Source organism: Fulmarus glacialis, unplaced genomic scaffold (genome assembly GCF_000690835.1).
Source record: "Fulmarus glacialis isolate BGI_N327 unplaced genomic scaffold, ASM69083v1 scaffold2165, whole genome shotgun sequence".
Classification (NCBI taxonomy): Eukaryota; Metazoa; Chordata; class Aves; order Procellariiformes; family Procellariidae; genus Fulmarus; species Fulmarus glacialis.
Window position 1 is genome coordinate 23,546 of NW_009212138.1, and position 17,751 is coordinate 41,296.

The following is a 17,751-nucleotide window of genomic DNA, read 5'->3' on the forward strand; positions in this document are numbered from 1 at the left end:
AATTACAGCAGCAATCTGAACACTTCTGGCTTGTCATCGGTAAATCTCCCAACACAAAGAATCAAGCCTAGCTAGTTCAGTGACACATCCTAAAAAAATGTTCCCCAGGCATACAACATCAGGGCCGTCGCTGGGAATTTCTTCCAGCTAAACACTTGCTTTCAGGTAAAAGTGCTCAAAAGCTGAAAAGTCATATATCTGACTATCAGAATGTATGCGAAGCTGCATGTCTAGCCTAGGATAACTGGAATTCAAGGTAATACCCAGTTTGCTGAAAAGGCTGGAGTAAGTTGTAAACGGCTTTGCTAGAACTGGCGTATTAGCCATGCAACTCAAGGCTCCTGCTTGCACACCACAACAAAGCAGAGAGCACATGGCAGCACACAGCAAGGCTTGGGCCGTGCCAGCACTCCTCCAGGGCTGAGGACAGGGAAGAACTGTGTTTCCCTAGGGAAACCAGAGCGACAAGGAAACAGTGGAGAATTCCCCTTGCTCTGGCACCAAGGCCACTTCCTCCAACATTGCTTTTCTTGCTGTGTCACGGTGACGAGAGAGAGATGCTTCTTGTGCTGTTTGGGGCCGAGGATGGGACAAACTTTGCAAGATAACTGTGTTTCCTCACCTCCCTCGGGTTCTCCTGTGACATGAGGGAGTTCGGATCCCACTGGGGACAGACAAAACCAGGCAGCATCGCTGGGCGGTGCCTCTCATGCCTGCTAGGCAGCATGCAGAACCGTGATTCAAGGCACAAAGCTCTGTCTGAGCACACCAAGGAGAAGAGATTCACCCCCCTGCTACCTCCACAACTGAACAGTGTTATCTGTCTCTTAGGCCTTGCTCATGCTGCCACCATAATATCTGAGTGCCTCCCAGACTAATAGACTGCCATAGCGAGGTCCCTACTTGACCTCATGGAGTCTTCTGCTCTCCTCCCTGCTCAGGTGTCGGGGAGCACCACCTGGGGTAGGTTTTTGTTGTGTTTTTTTCTGCCCAGAGGGAGGCATGTACGGGGGAAAAAGACTGCACCCATCTATAATGCCATGGTGGTTCTGGTGAAAAGGCTTTGGCTGGATGGTGGATCTCTGCTGGTTGCTTGCTTCTTTGCAGGATGTTTAACTTCACCTTCGGTACGCAGCTTCGAACAGACTACCTGTGTCATTCTCACCTCTAGCAGGGATCTATTCCAGGCTCAGGATGCAGTGGAAGTCATGAACTTGCTCTTTGTGCCTTTTAAGGGGTTAAACGTAGATCTGGTGATGGGTGTCTTCACCTTGTTTAAAATGAAGGCTGTGGTTTTCTTCTCTTCTAGAGTCTCCCAGGGCTCTATTTATTTCCCCGGGCTCCGTCATGTCGTGCTTCACGCAGCTGTGGCACTCCAACACGCCAGACTCTCCCACCAGCCCAGTCCCTGCCTCTCCAAGTGAAATCCCCATCCCCATCAGCCCCATTGTTGTCACCTCCCCAGGAGATGGCAAGAGGAAGGCGAGGTCCCCAACCGACAAGCCAGGCTCTCCAAACCCGACGTCTCCGAAGCCAGCCTCCCCTGTGGAGTGTTCCATTTGCTTCAACACCTATGACAACACCTTCAAGACGCCCAAGCTGCTCCAGTGCTCCCACGTTTTCTGCCTGGAGTGTGTGGCCCGCCTGAGCACAGGGCTGCCCCCAAACCAACCGGGGGACCAGCTCCCCTGCCCCTTCTGCAGGCAGCTGACCAGCATCCCTCTGGAAGGTGCCCCAGCACTCGAGACCAGCAAGGAGCTCCTGGCCACGCTGCCTCCTGAACTCCAGCAGGAGAAGGTGCTCTGGATGGAAGGGACCAAGCTGTGCTGCCGTCAGTCATCTGATGACCCTGAGAATCCAGACTCGTGTATCTCCATTGATGTCGCCATGAGCAAGCCGGAAAGTCCGGAGGCCCCCCCGGCAGGGTTAGCTGGGAGGCTCTCCCGCTGTGACATGTGCGATGACTGGAAACGCATACTGCTCCTCTCTGCGTTGATCATCATCCTCTTCTGCATCATTCTGTGGCCGGTCCAGTGCGCCCTGAAGACGGGGAACCTCCGCTGCTTCACAAGGACTGTTGCGATGAGCAGGCCGGACTACCTTCCCTCTAAACACACCACAGCGGCAGCACCTGTGACACAACTCCCTTTCCAGTAGCAGCGAGGCAGCCCCTCGCTCCCGTCGGGCGAGGCTGTCGGCTCCCTCCCCACGGCACGTCGGGGAGGCAGGCACGGGGCCTACCGCCCCGACGGCGTTCCTTGGTTTGCTGGCAGACCCCGCGGCCCACTCCCCACGCTCCCTCCGTGCCTGCACTTGAACACACCATCCACCTCCAGGAGCTCTGCTGAAATACTGGCCCGCCAAGCTGTTTCCAGCCCAGGAATGCTCCAAGGAGCTGCCTCAGCATCCTGCTGCCAACCTCTCCGTGGAGACCAGAGCTGTGAAAGCCACAGACAGGTTTCTAGGACTGTCTGCCTCGAGTGGCACGCGGCCGTGTGCTATCTTGGCTGGATACCAGGTGACAGTGGGTGCAGTTCCTCTAACTCCCTTAGGGAATAAAGGGCTATTTTTGCAAACTGAAGGTTCTACATGATTATTCCTAAGAGGAGCTGGGATTGGGAGGGTAAAGACGTGTCAAAGTTGTATAAGCAGATGAAAATTATCCTTATTCCACACGCTTGAAACATTTCCGCTGTGTAATTCAACGTTGGAGGTGTAAATGCTGCCTCCTGCTGACAAAACAGGGATCTATCACTGCTACTCCCCTGAGCCCTGTTACCATCCTGATGAGCTTTTGAGTAGAACAGAGTAGCCATTCTACTCGTTTTTAACTAAGATGATGCTTAAAAATCACTCATCCTTACCTGGAAAGCGATTTTGAACACCGGGGGTGAGTTCTGCAGGCGCACCGACACCGCTGTGTAACCCTGCCCCTCGAGTTACTTCACCAGCAAACTTCATTCATACTTTCCACAGGCAAACTGTTGCCAAAACAATAGAAGTTCCATCTTTTGACAGCTTTACCCTCCTAATCTTAAAATGTGTCAGTATTAAGACACAGGCCAGTTGCTTACACTATATTTTTATTTAATGCAGTGATCTTCTGACAGTGATTAACAAAAGTCTTCATGATGAAGGCGGCTTACAAGTAAATGTTTTCTATTCAAACACATGGATGTAAGACAGTATTGTATGCAAGTACCATACGTGTATGTATTAAATTATATTTTATACAATGCAAGGTGTCAATTTGTAGCAATTACTCCACACTTCCCTTCTTACTTGCAGTTGGAGGTGTTCACTGAGCAGTCCTGAGTCCAGCTGCATTCCCAGATCATGGTAGCTACACAGCAGGTAGCATGCCTGTACTCTGGCCCATGCATCAGCTGTCCCGGTGATGTACAGTCCTGCACACGTGGACAGCTTTACCCTGTAAATTCACACCTACTACCATCTACGCTGCGTTGTCCCAGGTGTGACTTCCCTCTGTGTTTCCCTGATTTGACCTAAAAAGAGAAGCTGCAAAGACTGCTCATCTTTTGCTTCTTCCCAGCTGGATGAAAGATGCTTCCAGCCTCCCTTTCCAGAAAATCTAATTTGAAATAGAAAAGGCTGAAGCAACGGCAGAAGTAACTCAAGTCCGTTGCTATGCAAAACTTCCAAAGAAAGCTGCTGCATGTGCTGTATCTGCAACACCTTTGTTGTTCAGCTGCGGGGTGGTATTATCTGTGCCAGCCACATGTCTGCAGAAACCACTCCAGGCACTGTAACACCTTCTGCCAAAGTCATTGGGCTTGACAGGGATTCCCACTTGTACCATCCTGGCCGTTCCCCCGTGCTTGCCACTGAAAGGATATCTTCACAGCACCAGTTTCAGTGTGTTCTTGGAAAAAGTGACTCACCGAGACTTAAGGCAGAGAAGGCACTTCCATTTTACCCAAGGTGCGTTTGGGGACTAAGCCAAGCAAATAGACACTAGTAGAGATGCAGTGCTTTGTCATTCCATCTTTGTTAGCATTCAACTCCCACTGATGAGACCTAAGGGCAGGGGAGAGGGAAATAACATCTTCAGCCTCATAATACCTATTGTTACGGTGGCAAACGGGCCACAGAGATGTTCTCACAGTTCCAATTGTTCCTAGTAGTCTGTCACAGCATCCTTGTGGCGGCTGTCGCTTTGCACTTCCCCTTCTCACCATGTACTTGGAAACAAAGGTTGAAGGCTTAGCTAACACGCAGCTAAACCTCTCACTCTTGCATAGTCAAAAGGAAGAGTCAAAACAAGTGAAAACAGGGCCCTGAACAGTAGCATTTGGTGATGGGAGACATTCAGGATGCCCCGTTGTCCACACCATCAGTCACTTTCCCTAAAAGCAAACTACTTAAAAAGAAAGGGAAAAAAAAAAAAAAAAGCCTTGAGAATATTGAACATTTATTAAAAGTGCAATAAAAATAAACAGTTCTCCTGTCCCTGTGACAAGGGACCAGAAAGACCAGCCAGGAAATACAGCCAAGGTATGTCATTGTGCTTTTGTTCCACCACTTCTGCTCAACGCTTGGAGCTGGCACTCCAGGCACTAAAACCCCAACCATGCAGCAAGTCCATCCAGTTCCAGAGACTCAGGAGACCCAAGGCTCCCCACAGAATGCACTTTCAGACACTGTCGAATCCTGCAGGAAGGGGTTCTTTGGCAGGACTATTTGCAGGCTCTTAGGGCTGGAACAGCGGGAAGCACTGGCAGTCACGAGTCAAGACTTATCAACAGAGCTGGAATACTCTACTCGGTGACACACTCGTCTTCATGGCACTGGTAAAGTCACAAACACTCCTACAACACCCCTACTCAGCAGACACAACACTTGCCTTGTCATATAGTTGCAGGGGGAAAAAAAAGAAGTCGGCAGCAAGGTAATGGCAGAGCTGCATCAAGCTTAGAGGGGCCCAGCTCAAAAAGTTCAGCTCAGTTTAGTATCCTAGGCTGCTGCTCGCCAGGGGTGGCTAAAAGCACAGCGCATAGTCAAAGCTGCTTTCCTACTCTTCAGCACCCATCAGCTAGGTGGGATTTCACTTAGCTCAACATTCAGACCCACACAGCCAAAGATGGAGATGCTCACCTCTGTCTGTCAATTCTGCTGTGAAACCCACGTGCAGAGCAGCTAGCAGACTCTCGGGCACACACACGCGCATCTGCTGTACTACAGCAGCAGGGATTGCTCGGTGTGCTTTGGCAGGGTTGCATAGAAATCTAGAACTGGTACAGCCAAAAGGAAGTGTGAGAAGAAGAATCAGAGGTGCAAACACCTGGGTCCAGGCAGTGCTCTCTATTTCTCACCCTCACAGGCACAGTTACTCCAGGATTTAGTCTAAAAACACTTCTAGCTTAGAAATGATTGACCTAATGAAAACATTAAAGTGTACTAACATTTTACTAATGCCCTAAGCGGGCAACCCTGGGAAAGCTCCTAAGCAAATAGTCATTTCTGTTCCTTTTAACAATTTGTGTGTAAAAAATAAGAATCTTAAATTAAAAAAAACAACCAACCCAAAAAACTGAGCCTTGATGCCCTAATGAATGTCCAGAGGCACTTCCACATAATATCAACCTACTGATACAGGGGAGAATGGGAGAAGATCCTTCTCATGAATAAGTTAGGTCAAAGCATGTTCTTAGGCGCAGACTCTGCTTGCTTCTTACAGTCAGCTTCTTACTTCCTCACTGAATCCAAGGTGCTTGGGGAAGGCAAGACGGGCAAAAAAAATTGTCCGCAATTGCAGAACTTGGAAAGGGTGGACGTAAACACTGTAAATCCTGCATTCCAAAACAAGAAGGAAGAAAGGCGGCGTGGTTTGTAACTGGGAGAAAAGTGCACTGATAAGGTTACAGAGCTGAGACACTCCCAGCGTGTGAAGTCTCGCCTGCTTGTTTGCATACACAGCACAGTCTGTGCTGAGTCTGACAGCTTCCTGACATAACAGTCCAAAAGGCAGATCTCCCCCCTCACTGGTAACGTTATAAATGTGTTTCCCTGTTGAGACCTCACTACCCCATTTCCCTCCCGTTCCCCCATCAGCAGCTGGCCACAGCCACATCTTTAGGCTCCGTCAAATTTCATCAAAGCATCAGCTTCCCTGATGCAGGCAGAGCCACAGAGATCTGCATAAGCTGAGCTGAAGAGGAGCTGGGTCAAATGCGAAGTAAACAGACCGTGGTGACACTCTCAGTTAAACAAGGGAAGCATTCCTACCTGTACAGCCTCCATACAGCTCACCTCCGGCTCCTTTATCGCCCCGTATTACTCATCCCTGAAACCTTTGGGCTTTTGATGTTAAGGTTCTCGTAGACGGAAGCTGACTCATCATCAACCCTGTCAAGAAACAAAGCCTTGTTATTAACAGCCTCACTGCTCTGGATCTTTTCCCAGAGGCAGGTGGCCAGTGGGAAGCGGGGAATGGCCCAGCCAAGCTCCCTTTTTGCCTCCCCAGCCCTGTAGATGACGACATAGGGCTACCCGCTGTTCTCAATCCCTGTTTTCTCTCCTGCCGGCTGGGCCACCCCTCCTAGGTTCCAATACAGCTTGGGGATGGAGCCTTGAGCCTTCCTCCACATGTCAGCCTTTCATGGATGCAAAGTTTCTGCAGGATCAGCGGATACAGTTCCTGGTATTTCCTACTCTTATTTTCTCTACGTACCCAGTTTCTCTGGATTTTCCAAAAATCTCATGGAAGGAGAGGGCTGCTCCAAAAGCCAGATCCAAGTACCTCTAAAGCAGGTTTGACACCCAAAGCTGAACTCACGGGAGCTCTCTGGAGCCAACAGTACCAGCCGTGTAGAGCTCGCCTTGCTCGGCTCAGTCCCACACAGCCCTCCCTGCCCTCATTTATTCAGAGCTGCACTTTCAAAGTTGGGCATTTTAAACAGGACACAAACGTTTCTAGTGTCCAGCAGGGAAGATCCCAACTGGCCAGATCCAGCAGGAGTTGGAAGGTTCATAATGCCAGCAAAGGATCCAGATTTCCCTTTAGCGCTGCATGAAAGCAAGGTCTTCGCAGCACAGCGGGCAGGAGCCACTAGCACTCCGGCGGTTGCCAGACGCCCAGAGAAGAACGTGTGACATCTCCTTTTGCCTTCTTCTCTTCAGTTGGATTTTTCGTTCTGCACGAGCCCAGCAACAGCATTTCTACCTCCACTTTAACAGCCACTCCTCTGCTCCTGCCTAGTCATCTCTTCTTTCAAAACCCATCCTGCAATTCAAGGTGCCCAGAAAGCTCTGATATTCTATAACCGACCTATGTTCCTGCCCACTCACCTTCAACTCATAACCTCCTCTCCATCCCTCACTGGTATTCCATTATTTGGGGCAAAAGGGAAAAACATATTTTGGGGTATTTTATCTCTGCTTATGTAAGGAACTCATGCTACTTAGCACACACTCCCTCCCTACATAGGTGCGAATCCACCTCCCTCTGCTCTCTTCTCATCTTCCTTCAGATTTTGCTGTAAAACTCCCTCAGCGGCAGTGGCCCAGTTTCACTCTCTGGCAGATTCTCCAGAGACATTCTCCAGAGGCACTAGTTACTAAAGGCTAGGTTCTCTTTCCTCCTCCCCTTTCCAAAGCAGCTGCAAAAGCGCAGCACATAAGCAAGGTGGGCTGCTACCACCACCGCTGACAGTGTGGTGGGATCACCGGTTTATTTTTAGCCATTCCCATATGATAGCCAGCCACTGGTCAGGTTTCAGGTATGGGAGAGGCAGGCTGGCAAAGGATAAATACTGGGGCCTTCGCTCAAGCTGTTCTCTCTACTGCTACAGAAGTTCTTAGCCCTGGCAGAGGGACATTCAGCTTACACAGACTGGGCCCGTGGTGAAGGGGGCTGCCCTTTGGCTCTGCCTTTTTCCATAGGAGAGTAGCCGATATTCAAGTAGTCTCGCTCTTTCCTTTTATTCCTCTGAAAGAGAAAGCAAAGACAATAAACCCCCACTCATAGCAGCTGCAGAAGAAAGCCTCACAAGATCCCATATTCCAGCAGGGGAGCTGGGTGTGAGTTTATTTCCATGTGTTCAGGGCAGTATTTGAGTTCCAGGGAGAAGGTGGGAGTGGAAGCAGTGTTCTGTCTGGGCCAAGTTCTGCCCTTGCTTTTCCAACCAAACCGAACGGAACTCACCTGTTCTTCTTCCAACCTCTTCTGCTCAACCTCAATGTACTGCTGAACAGCCATGTAAACAAACTTGTACTGTGCCTCTGTCTGCACCATGCCCGAACGCTGCCTGCGGACCATCTGGATAGTTTTGGGGATATCAATATCGCAGTCCAAGCCTGACCAAGAGTGAGAAGGTGAGGTTTAGGGAGCGGGAATTAGGTTGAAAAAGTATTTTCTTAAGACAACTTTGAAAGCTTTCAGTATCTGGCTGCACACAGTGCCAGCAAAGCCCTGGAATATTGTGAAAGGATTTGGTACATCTCTGTGCCCAGGAGATTTTTCAATTTTTTAATTTTTTTTTTTTACCCCCCTGCCAGAGCACCTCGGACTGAGAATGGCTGAGGCAGGGCTGACTTGCGTGGAGCAAGGGGAAGGGGAATTAGGTCTGTTCTGCAGCAACTTCCTACAGATCCAGACTTACCCCCTTGCATGGTTTATGAAATAGATACAACCATTGCTGAAGAGGGTCCACCTGCCTCAAGGCTCCCAGATCAGACCCAGAGATACCACGGAGAGTTCCATAACAGCTCTAGAATTTCAGGTAAGGGTGACAGCTCTTCTACACAGAAGAGTTTGGGGGACTTATTTCTAAAAGGGCTACTGAAGTTACACCCTTACTGAACCTGTTTCCTCCCACCCCACCCTCAATAAAAGGGTTTTCCAGGAGACCTTGAAATCCTGGCCCCACTGATGCCAACAAGACGACCCTCCTGTGCTGTGCTGCTGAAGGCATCTCCCTTACTAGAGGGCTGTCCATGTGCACACCCATTGGGAGAGGGTTCACATCTTGTTACGACAGAGCTCCCTTTCTTGGCCCACAGAGAAACGGGGAACTGGGCACAGCACACAAGCCCTTCTCACCCTGCATTCGTCCACTGCTTCCCGGACGAGTCAAACCCATGCTTGGGGATCACGTACCCACTGCTTGCACAAGAGCAGGGTTATCCCATAACTGGTCAGAGCAAGGCAAACAGTGAAAGCCACGAGATAGACAGGGAGACATACCTTGCCTGTGAATAATATCCACCAGAATATCTATAACTATGATGGTGCCTGTGCGTCCTATTCCAGCACTGGAAAGAGAAAAGAAAAAAATCATTGCAGGAAGAAACATTCTCCAGAGTTAGTCAGTTTAGCTCCCATGCTCATCTGCATGCCTGGTCCGTTCTGGGCCGATTTGGCATGGTTGCTATAAGATAAGCCCAGCCAAATGCTGACCTTTAGGAGATCAGAGTCTAGCAGGCTGCATCAGAGCTACCAACTCCACATCAGGCCTGCTCTTCCCTGCGCTATCCCCAGTGAGGCTCTGGAGGAGGGCTGTATTTTCCTATATGTATACTTATATCTCAATTGCCCACCATCAGCTCATGTGATGACCCAGCTGCAGGTGTAACAAAAAAGAAAAGACGTATTTTTATTACCCATCCCCACTGCAGTAACCCGCTGACAGCCCACTGGTTCGTACCTGCAGTGTACTATGATCGGCCCCGTGTCTGGAATGCTTCGCTGTGCCCGATTCACTTGGTCCAGAAAGCTCAGAACCCCTCCTGGTTCATTGGGCACCCCGTGGTCTGGCCAGCTAAAATACTGATAGTGCTTCACCAGTCTTGGGCGCTCATCCTGCAGGGAGCAGAGACCCACCACCTAGTCAGAAAACCCCTCCTACTAGGAGGCTTCTCCTTCCTTTCTTTTTATCAAAGCTGGGGCAAAGTGGCCCAGAACTTAAGCAGTGGGACCATTAAGTAAAAAAACAAACAAACAAACAAACCAAAAAAGCCACAGCTCCCTCCCCAGGGGTTCCAGCACCAGCCTGTTCCCAGCAGAGTGGGCAGACAGCAGCAGAGGACTCACCCTGTCGATCCGCAAGATCTCCAGCTCCCGAAGGTAGTAGCCCTGGGCCTCACGCTCGCTCACGTTTCGCACACAGATGCACCCGTATTCCTTGGTGCAGCTCTTGTCTGGCCAGTAACGGAAGCATTTGTTCTGCAGCAACATCAGATAGCTGCTCGTTAGTCGAGAGTGGAGAGCTGGAGGATGAACCCCTGACCACCTCACTCGGGGATGCTGCTGCATTCAAAGGGTGTATAGCCCCAGCGCAGAGGTTTAAAGGAGAGCCATACACACAGAGCATTTCCTTTGAACTGGGGATGTACAGGAAAGGCCCCTTCCTATATGAAGGATGTGATCCCTATGGGAATCTCCCTCCTCAGCTAGCCCCAGCCTCAGGCAGGCATTGCTTTGCCAAAGGCATAGTCTTGACACATAGCACTTGAGCTGTTGGTCTGGTCATTGCCCAACTCCTGAGCCAAATCTCCATCCCAAGGGGCTATGTAGTCTGTCTATACCCCTCCTGTCCTCCAGCCCATCCCCTCTTTGCCAATACAAAAGAAGGCTTGCAAGTAGAGCTATCTTTACCTCATCTCTGCACTAGGCTGCTGCAAGCACAGCCTCCCCCTCATTCCTAAGCAAAACTGCTAGTGCCCATCGTAATTAGCTCCTCTCTTTACTGGGGAAGGCTGTTCCGGTGAACGGCTCTGCATGGAATTTCACTGTATTCCTTGGGCCCTACCATTTACTGAAATGCACACAGGTGGTACACAGACAGGTTGTATAATTGCTTTTGTCCCTCGCACAGCTTGCAACACCCCCGCCCCCCCGCCCTGCTTTCCAGCTTGCTGTAACAAGCACGATGCTTTCTCTCTCTCTCTCTCTCTGCCATCTGCAATTCCCCAGAGCCTTGAAGCAAGTCATATGAGGGACACTCCATTAATATTTATGGGGCTGGGGAGATGGGCTGTGCAGAGCAAAGTGGTGTGTTTCTTTCACGAAGAAGAGCTAAGGCAACATTACAAGACAGAGGAGAAATGAAATGAAAGCTAGCCAGAGACAACTTAACACTATTAGTACTAGCAGCAGGTAACTTTCAGGCTTGGGGACAGCACCCTACAAGCGCTCACCCTGCCCCGCTCCACCTCCTTGGTTGTCATGACAATGACGTGACTGTTCTCTTGATACACCATGGCCCAGAAGTCATTCACTGTCGTCTGCAGGCAGCCCTGGGTGGCTATATAGATCTTGCAGTGCTCCGAGTTCCTTCCGTCTTCAGGGATGCTCTGAGGAACAAAGGAGAGGGGAAAAAAAAAACCCAATCATGCTGGAGTGGAGAACTGAGAATTGCTTTAGTGCACCTTTAGCGGCAAAGTCAGCACACCTTGCCACGCAGAATTTTTGAGCTAGCTGATTTTCCTCTATTCATCAGACCTGCAGACACGAACCGCTCCCATCACCAGCTTCAACAGAGCCACCAGCAAAATGGTCTACCTGCCTCTGGGGACCTTTATGCTGCTGTAACATTACTGCACAACAGACTCTTGCCAGCAGGCAGCTGCAGAAGTTGCAGGTGGACGTGGCTGGAATGAAGCCACCTTGAAGGTTTCCCAAAGCCTGGCGCTTAAGTGCCAGAGCAGCATTGCTGGAAATACAGCTTCAAGCAGCTCTTAGCTTACAGATGACAATTATAATTTGACCTCAGAGATAATGTTCAATGACAGAGTCTGGGTCAGTCCCCTAGGACCTCCTGAACAGGTAAGGAAAGGAGGGGATTGAGATAAACTCTTCAATAGGGGCAAATAGGACATGGTAGAATCATGAGATCCCTTGGGATACAGTAGAAAAATCCAGTGTTTGGCCTGGACCCAGTGAAAGACACTGGTCCTGACAGGCCATTCCCTCAAGACTTACACCATTACTGCACTTACCCACCAGAAACATAGCGCTGGGCTGAAGACAGCCCCCACATGGTGTCTCCCCTTTCCCAAGTACCTTGATATAGTTGGCATTGATGTAGTCTGACCCAGGCACGCTCTCGTCTACGTCTCGGAGTGCCACCCGTGTGGTATCAACTGAAGGAGAAGAAAGTCCAGAATGAACACAGGAGCGAGTCACCCACAGAGGAGCACGGATGGGCTTTGCTGCAGGGCAGTCACGGTGGCTCCCAGCAAGGGCTTCCACAAGGCTCTTACTATGAAGTCACATGGATAACTACCGCAAAAGAGAGTGTAAAATGCTCTCCTAATGAGACTTAGCCTAGTCCACACTACCTGGCTCACAGCTGTGTTGCCAATCGAGTAACAGGAGCGAGTCACCCACAGAGGAGCACGGATGGGCTTTGCTGCAGGGCAGTCACGGTGGCTCCCAGCAAGGGCTTCCACAAGGCTCTTACTATGAAGTCACATGGATAACTACCGCAAAAGAGAGTGTAAAATGCTCTCCTAATGAGACTTAGCCTAGTCCACACTACCTGGCTCACAGCTGTGTTGCCAATCGAGTAACTTGGATGGAATATGAAGTCACATGGATAACTACCACAAAAGAGGGTCTAAAATGCTCTCCTAATGACACTTAGCCTAGTCCACACTACCCGGCTCACAGCTGTGTTGCCAATCGAGTAACTTGGATGGACATTAGTGATACACAGTGTTGCAGACTAACCCGAGCTCAAGTTTTCCAGTATTTCCTTTGGAGGCTCTGGCTCCACATGACTTTTGAACTACACTTCAGCTCTGAAGCATATTTGGACTCACAGCCCAAAGAGAGGAGAGCAATTTATCAGTTTCCCATGCAAAAGGGAAGGACCAGGTTAGAAAGGGGATGGAGAACGCCATGAACTAACTGGACCACTCCACTAGGACAGTGTACATCTCTTTCCAACTCAGCTATGATCAGAAAGCTCTGCAGGGTTAACTAGCCCCAGAGAAGGCTGGAGAAACTGTGGTGAAAAAACACCAAACCAGTACTCAGTGCAGAAATTGGGGTGAAAAAACACCAAACCAGTACTCAGTGTCTCCTTACAGGGAAGGATGTTCTTGTAGCGATTCTTTGCCTTGTTCTCTGGCCGCTGTCCCTCCTTCCTGGGGTAGAGGAGCTTGCACTCTTGCTGCTGCAGCATCTGTGGGGCAGAGAACAAAAGAACCAGCTGTTTTGGGCAGGCAAGAGGAGTCAGAGGCAAAGGAAAGGCTCTTTCGACTAGCTGCTTGGCTTCCTAACGCTGAGAAGAGCAGAGGGAGTGCTGGCAGGAAGGGAAAGGGAGCCAAGAAGCAGCTTGATGAGAGAGTTAATGGGGGGAGAAGGCACAAATTCCTGCAGGGAACAGGAGGCACGCAGTTCTAGGATGTGGAAGGAGAAACTGCCTCGGACATGAGAAAAAGCAATGAAAAAAAGGACCAGGAAGTAACTCAGTTGAACACGGAAAGCAGGGAAAGGAGAAACAGTGTTGAGAAGAGGTCCTCAGTGCTGGAAACCCACGACGGAGAGTTAATGGGGGGAGAAGGCACAAATTCCTGCAGGGAACAGGAGGCACGCAGTTCTAGGATGTGGAAGGAGAAACTGCCTCGGACATGAGAAAAAGCAATGAAAAAAAGGACCAGGAAGTAACTCAGTTGAACACGGAAAGCAGGGAAAGGAGAAACAGTGTTGAGAAGAGGTCCTCAGTGCTGGAAACCCACGACGCTCCCATGCCCCACAGGCACAAGTGGGACAGAGCACAGGAGCATCCTGTACCTCAAACTCTTCCCAGAACCCTTGCTTGGCCTTCTCACTGTGATCCGCCATTTTGTTTAGCTCCTTCACTCTGTTTTCAATGTTAGCTGCATTGATGCGCGTGGCATTGAACGGCTGAAAGACAGATGAAGACAGAATAGAAATCACTTTCAATAACAGAAAGACAGATCATTTTCCCCGTGAACAAAAAAAAAAAAAAACCACAACAGTTCCTGAATCCCTGGGGGTATTGGCAGGAATTGGGTCCATCCCTGAGGCCAGGGACCTCTCTGGCAAGCGTGAGCCTGGACAAGCGTGACAAGTAGCCAGCGGGATGTTCTGGGGGCAGGGAGTTCCCAAAGAGCAGGGGCAGATCTGTGCACTCCCCCAGGAGTTTGGGCAAGCCCAAAACCAACAAATATGTGCTAGAGCAGCTATTACCTGCTTCAGATGAACCACAGCTCCAGATTTCTCCACCATGGGGTTTTTCTTGTAGTGCTCTACCAGGTCTGTGAGCGTGTCAAACCTCTCTCCTCCCCCCACGTCATACTTCCCGTCTGGCTGCAGCAGAGAATGACAAAACCACAGTGAGAGGCGAATGCAGAGCTCCCAGTTGGGTCGCCCACCCAGCGCCTATGGCAGGGCGAGCAGGGACAGCACACTTCCCACCTGGTAGTGGATCATCACGTGGGTCACGTGTGGCTTCCGATCTCCAGTCTCCATTTTATCCTCATTCGTCAGCACCGACAGTACAAAGTCTCCTGGTTTGCTCTGGCTCTCCCGCACCAGAAAGCTACCTGGTTTCCCTTTCTCTGTCAGAAGTTTCTCTGCCTCCTTGCCAGTGAGGTGCCCATGGTACCACCTTGGGGAGCAGCAATGGGGAGCAAGGTCAGCTCAGAAATGCACAGAGCATTGCCTTTAGACAAGAGCTACAGGCACTGCTGGGGATGGTGTTCATGGGAAACCCATTTCTAGGCTCCCACTGGCACAACACCAGCTTGAGTTATTTTAGAAACAGTCCCCAGTGACTTTCCTCCAACACTTTGCAATGTCACATCAATACCTTAGCCTGAGGCTGGAAGCGTCAGGACTTTGCTCAATCCTCCAGCCAAATGTGAAACGGCATCAGTATATTAAACTGCCACGTGATGTATGACAAGCACTGTCATCTAGGGATAGCTTCCAATGAAGATACAAGAAACATGATTCTGGCAGTTCTTACTTGAAGGTGGCTACGTTTTCCTTTATTTTTTTTAATATGGAAGAAAAAGCAGAACACTTGGAGTCAGCAGGCTGTAGTCAGGCAGTATCAGACACAGAGCATGGACAACACTGACCAGGCACAAGATGCTCTGACACAGTTTGGGAAGGATTTTCAGAACGGTCGTCTTCACTGTAGTTACTGCTGCTCCCCTCCCAGCTCACTAACCTCAGCCCAGGTCCGGCTGGGGGAGAACAGAAGGGCCCTGCACGCTCGCCTAGAGTGGCAAAATGGGGTTCCCCACTGTGCCCAGGAGGCTTCTCCCCCTCCAACCCTGCCCGCAGCCGCATCTCCAGCCAGTGGCAATGACAACGTGCAGAGGTTTGTGCTCAGCTCTTCCCAAGCCTCGCTCTGCAGGCATGAGTTGCTCCACCTCTCCGTCTGTGTACATCTTGCACGCACGTGCCCCTGTTTCTCCATCTCATCTCTCATAATCCTTTCTCTTGGTCTGCTGACATACTTACACTGCAGTCTCAGTGAAATGCAGGCTATCTTTCAACTGGCTTGGTCAGAAGTTTGTAGCTGTCTTGCCACAATGCCTTGGGGTGAAACACACAATAATCTGCCCGTTCCTGGGCATGCCCTCTGCAGCTCCATCTGCAGCACTATTGCAGCACTATAGCTCGGTGCTCTGGCTAGGCAGCTCACCTGGCCTTTGCTGCACAGCAGCTCAGCAAGGCAGCACGTCTCGCCTACCCGCACACGGCTATCCGGGGCAGGCGTGCTTCATGGGCTAGCACTCTGCTACAGCCTTCCATACACAAATAACAGTTTGGAGTGAAGATGAGTTTCTTTTTGCCTTGGAGCCTTCGATCCTCACACTCCATCAACACTCAGCCATGGCTCTAGGCAGATGCCACAGGTCTCACTTTGAAGACGCTGGCTCCTGGCCGGCCAGCCAAGCTGCCAGGAATTCAGAGAGGCTCAAAATAACCTTCCAGGGGCGATGCAATGGCATCACGTCACGTCTCAGCAACTTTGTCCCGGAGGACGAAGTTTATAGAACAGCAGACAGTGATGCTGGGCCTTTTGAGTCCCGACTCAGCATGCTGCAAAGGCAGCCATTTCAAGCCTGACTGGGAAGACCTGTAAAGAGCAAGACTCCTTCCTGCAGGCTTGAGAAGGCATCAGGATCACGGGGCTGCACGAGTCGTACTGCTGCAGAGGTGAAGTACCTCAGCGCCTGCTTACAGCACTGCTGCTATTCAGGCCCAGGTCTTGGAAACACTGCTACCCTGACGCATTCCGCTACATTCTGACACCATCGTCATTTCGTGTATTTAGAGGACTTGGACCCTTTTCCCCTCTCTTCTCCCTGATGCCACCAGATGTGTGGTCTGGAGCAGAAATCTTTATGGAGTTTCTTTGCCAAGCCAGACTTTCCTTGGTGGGGAAAAAAGGGGAAACCCAGCTGAAGGGGGTTTCCAATTTTCCAGAGTTTCTGTTAACCTGAGCGGCTGCCCGGCCGCTTTTCACAGTGAGATCTGGAAGGAGCAAAGAAACCTCCCTGGCAACAAGGCAGCACATGAGCTGGAGGGACTTCCCAGCGCCCGGGCCCAGCCGGCTCACATGACGGCGAGGAGGGCAGCGCTTCTGCTCCATTTCAGGAACCGAGACTAGTCACAGCTTGGCCTTACCCCGGCTGCTAAAGTTAGAGTAATCCGGGGCCTGCTTTGGCATCGCCAGCCGCCTGACTAGGCCTTCCCCTTTCCAACCCACAGTGTCAGCCGCTGCATATGACACTGGGGAAACTGAGGGGGAGGAGAAGGAAAAAAGGGGTCACTGGAGTGTCACAGACGAAGGGGAGGAAAGAAGGTCACTAATCGGCTGGTGGAAACATCCTGAAGTAGCCTGAGGCAAGCGGCTTCTCACAGCGAGTCAGCCATCCCCCCTCCCTGCAAGACAACGGTGTGTTGCTACCGGGATGAACAGCGGTTACAGCCCGAGATGGGATGGGAAAGACTTTTTTCAGGGCATTTCTACCCAGCGTTCTGCAGACGGACACAAGTCACTCGCATGTGTTTTGTTTCTTTTAAAATCAAAGCTGCGTGCGTCCTAGGATACACCTGCAGCACCCTTTGCAGATGGACTCATACTGCTCGTGTTCCCAGCTACCTAAAAGCTAGAGAAAGCTTATCGGCACACACTGACACTGAGCAAGTATCAGCTTCTGGGCCTTGCTGATGTTATCCAGCCAGCTTCTGCACGCAGAGCAGCTAGGGAACCATACCCCAGAGGTGTGCAGCTTTTGGGTCACAAAAGCTAAATCACACCCAACCACAGGCTGTTTCGGGCTCCTTTCCAAACCCAGGCCAGGTGCAGCTGTAGGGTCTGAGCCAGTTGGGAAGACAGCATCACCATCACCGGGAAAGGCTGTTAGAGAACGTGGCTTACCTCTCCGAGGTGGGGTCCTGGCAGTTGAGAGGGTACTTGAGCTCGATGACATTGCTGTTCTTCTCCCGCAGCAGCCCCTGCTGCTCCGTGTAGTACTGCACCAGCTCGGCAAGGGTGGCAAACTTCTCGCCTCCGTAGAGGTCATAGTAATCCCCTGTGTTCTGGATCTTAATGTGTGTCACCTCATCGTTTCTTCTGGGGAAGCAAGGCAAACAAGACCGTAAGCATGAAAGAATGGAAACCCAGCACTGCCCTTCAGAGTCCAGATGCCTCCTGAACACCACCCACCTCTTTAAGCTGCACCACGCACTCTCCGTTCACTCAGATGCTGCTCATGCTGGCCACGCTTCTACAGTAG

At 50.7% G+C, this 17,751-nt stretch overlaps 2 protein-coding genes across 2 annotated transcripts in view; one reads left to right on the top strand and one right to left on the bottom strand.

Moving 5' to 3' along the window:
* Window positions 1-1,347: 1,347 nt before the first annotated feature.
* On the top strand, window positions 1,348-2,157 carry RNF223 (ring finger protein 223). Its single transcript, XM_009577749.1, has one exon. The coding sequence runs from the start codon at window positions 1,348-1,350 to the stop codon at window positions 2,155-2,157; it is 810 nt and encodes a 269-aa protein (XP_009576044.1).
* A 4,124-nt stretch (window positions 2,158-6,281) lies between these two features.
* The window catches only part of LOC104076761 (tyrosine-protein phosphatase non-receptor type 11-like), a gene marked incomplete at its 5' end in the record, with an annotated part of 21,227 nt that continues 9,757 nt past the window's right edge, over window positions 6,282-17,751 (bottom strand). The window contains 13 exons of the mRNA XM_009577750.1: window positions 6,282-6,366; window positions 7,848-7,948; window positions 8,165-8,316; window positions 9,206-9,273; window positions 9,666-9,820; window positions 10,052-10,183; window positions 11,158-11,313; window positions 12,023-12,102; window positions 13,052-13,148; window positions 13,760-13,873; window positions 14,180-14,299; window positions 14,408-14,600; window positions 17,394-17,588. Coding sequence (XP_009576045.1) covers window positions 6,282-6,366; window positions 7,848-7,948; window positions 8,165-8,316; window positions 9,206-9,273; window positions 9,666-9,820; window positions 10,052-10,183; window positions 11,158-11,313; window positions 12,023-12,102; window positions 13,052-13,148; window positions 13,760-13,873; window positions 14,180-14,299; window positions 14,408-14,600; window positions 17,394-17,588 — 1,648 coding nt within the window. The remainder of the gene's footprint in view (window positions 6,367-7,847; window positions 7,949-8,164; window positions 8,317-9,205; window positions 9,274-9,665; window positions 9,821-10,051; window positions 10,184-11,157; window positions 11,314-12,022; window positions 12,103-13,051; window positions 13,149-13,759; window positions 13,874-14,179; window positions 14,300-14,407; window positions 14,601-17,393; window positions 17,589-17,751) is intronic.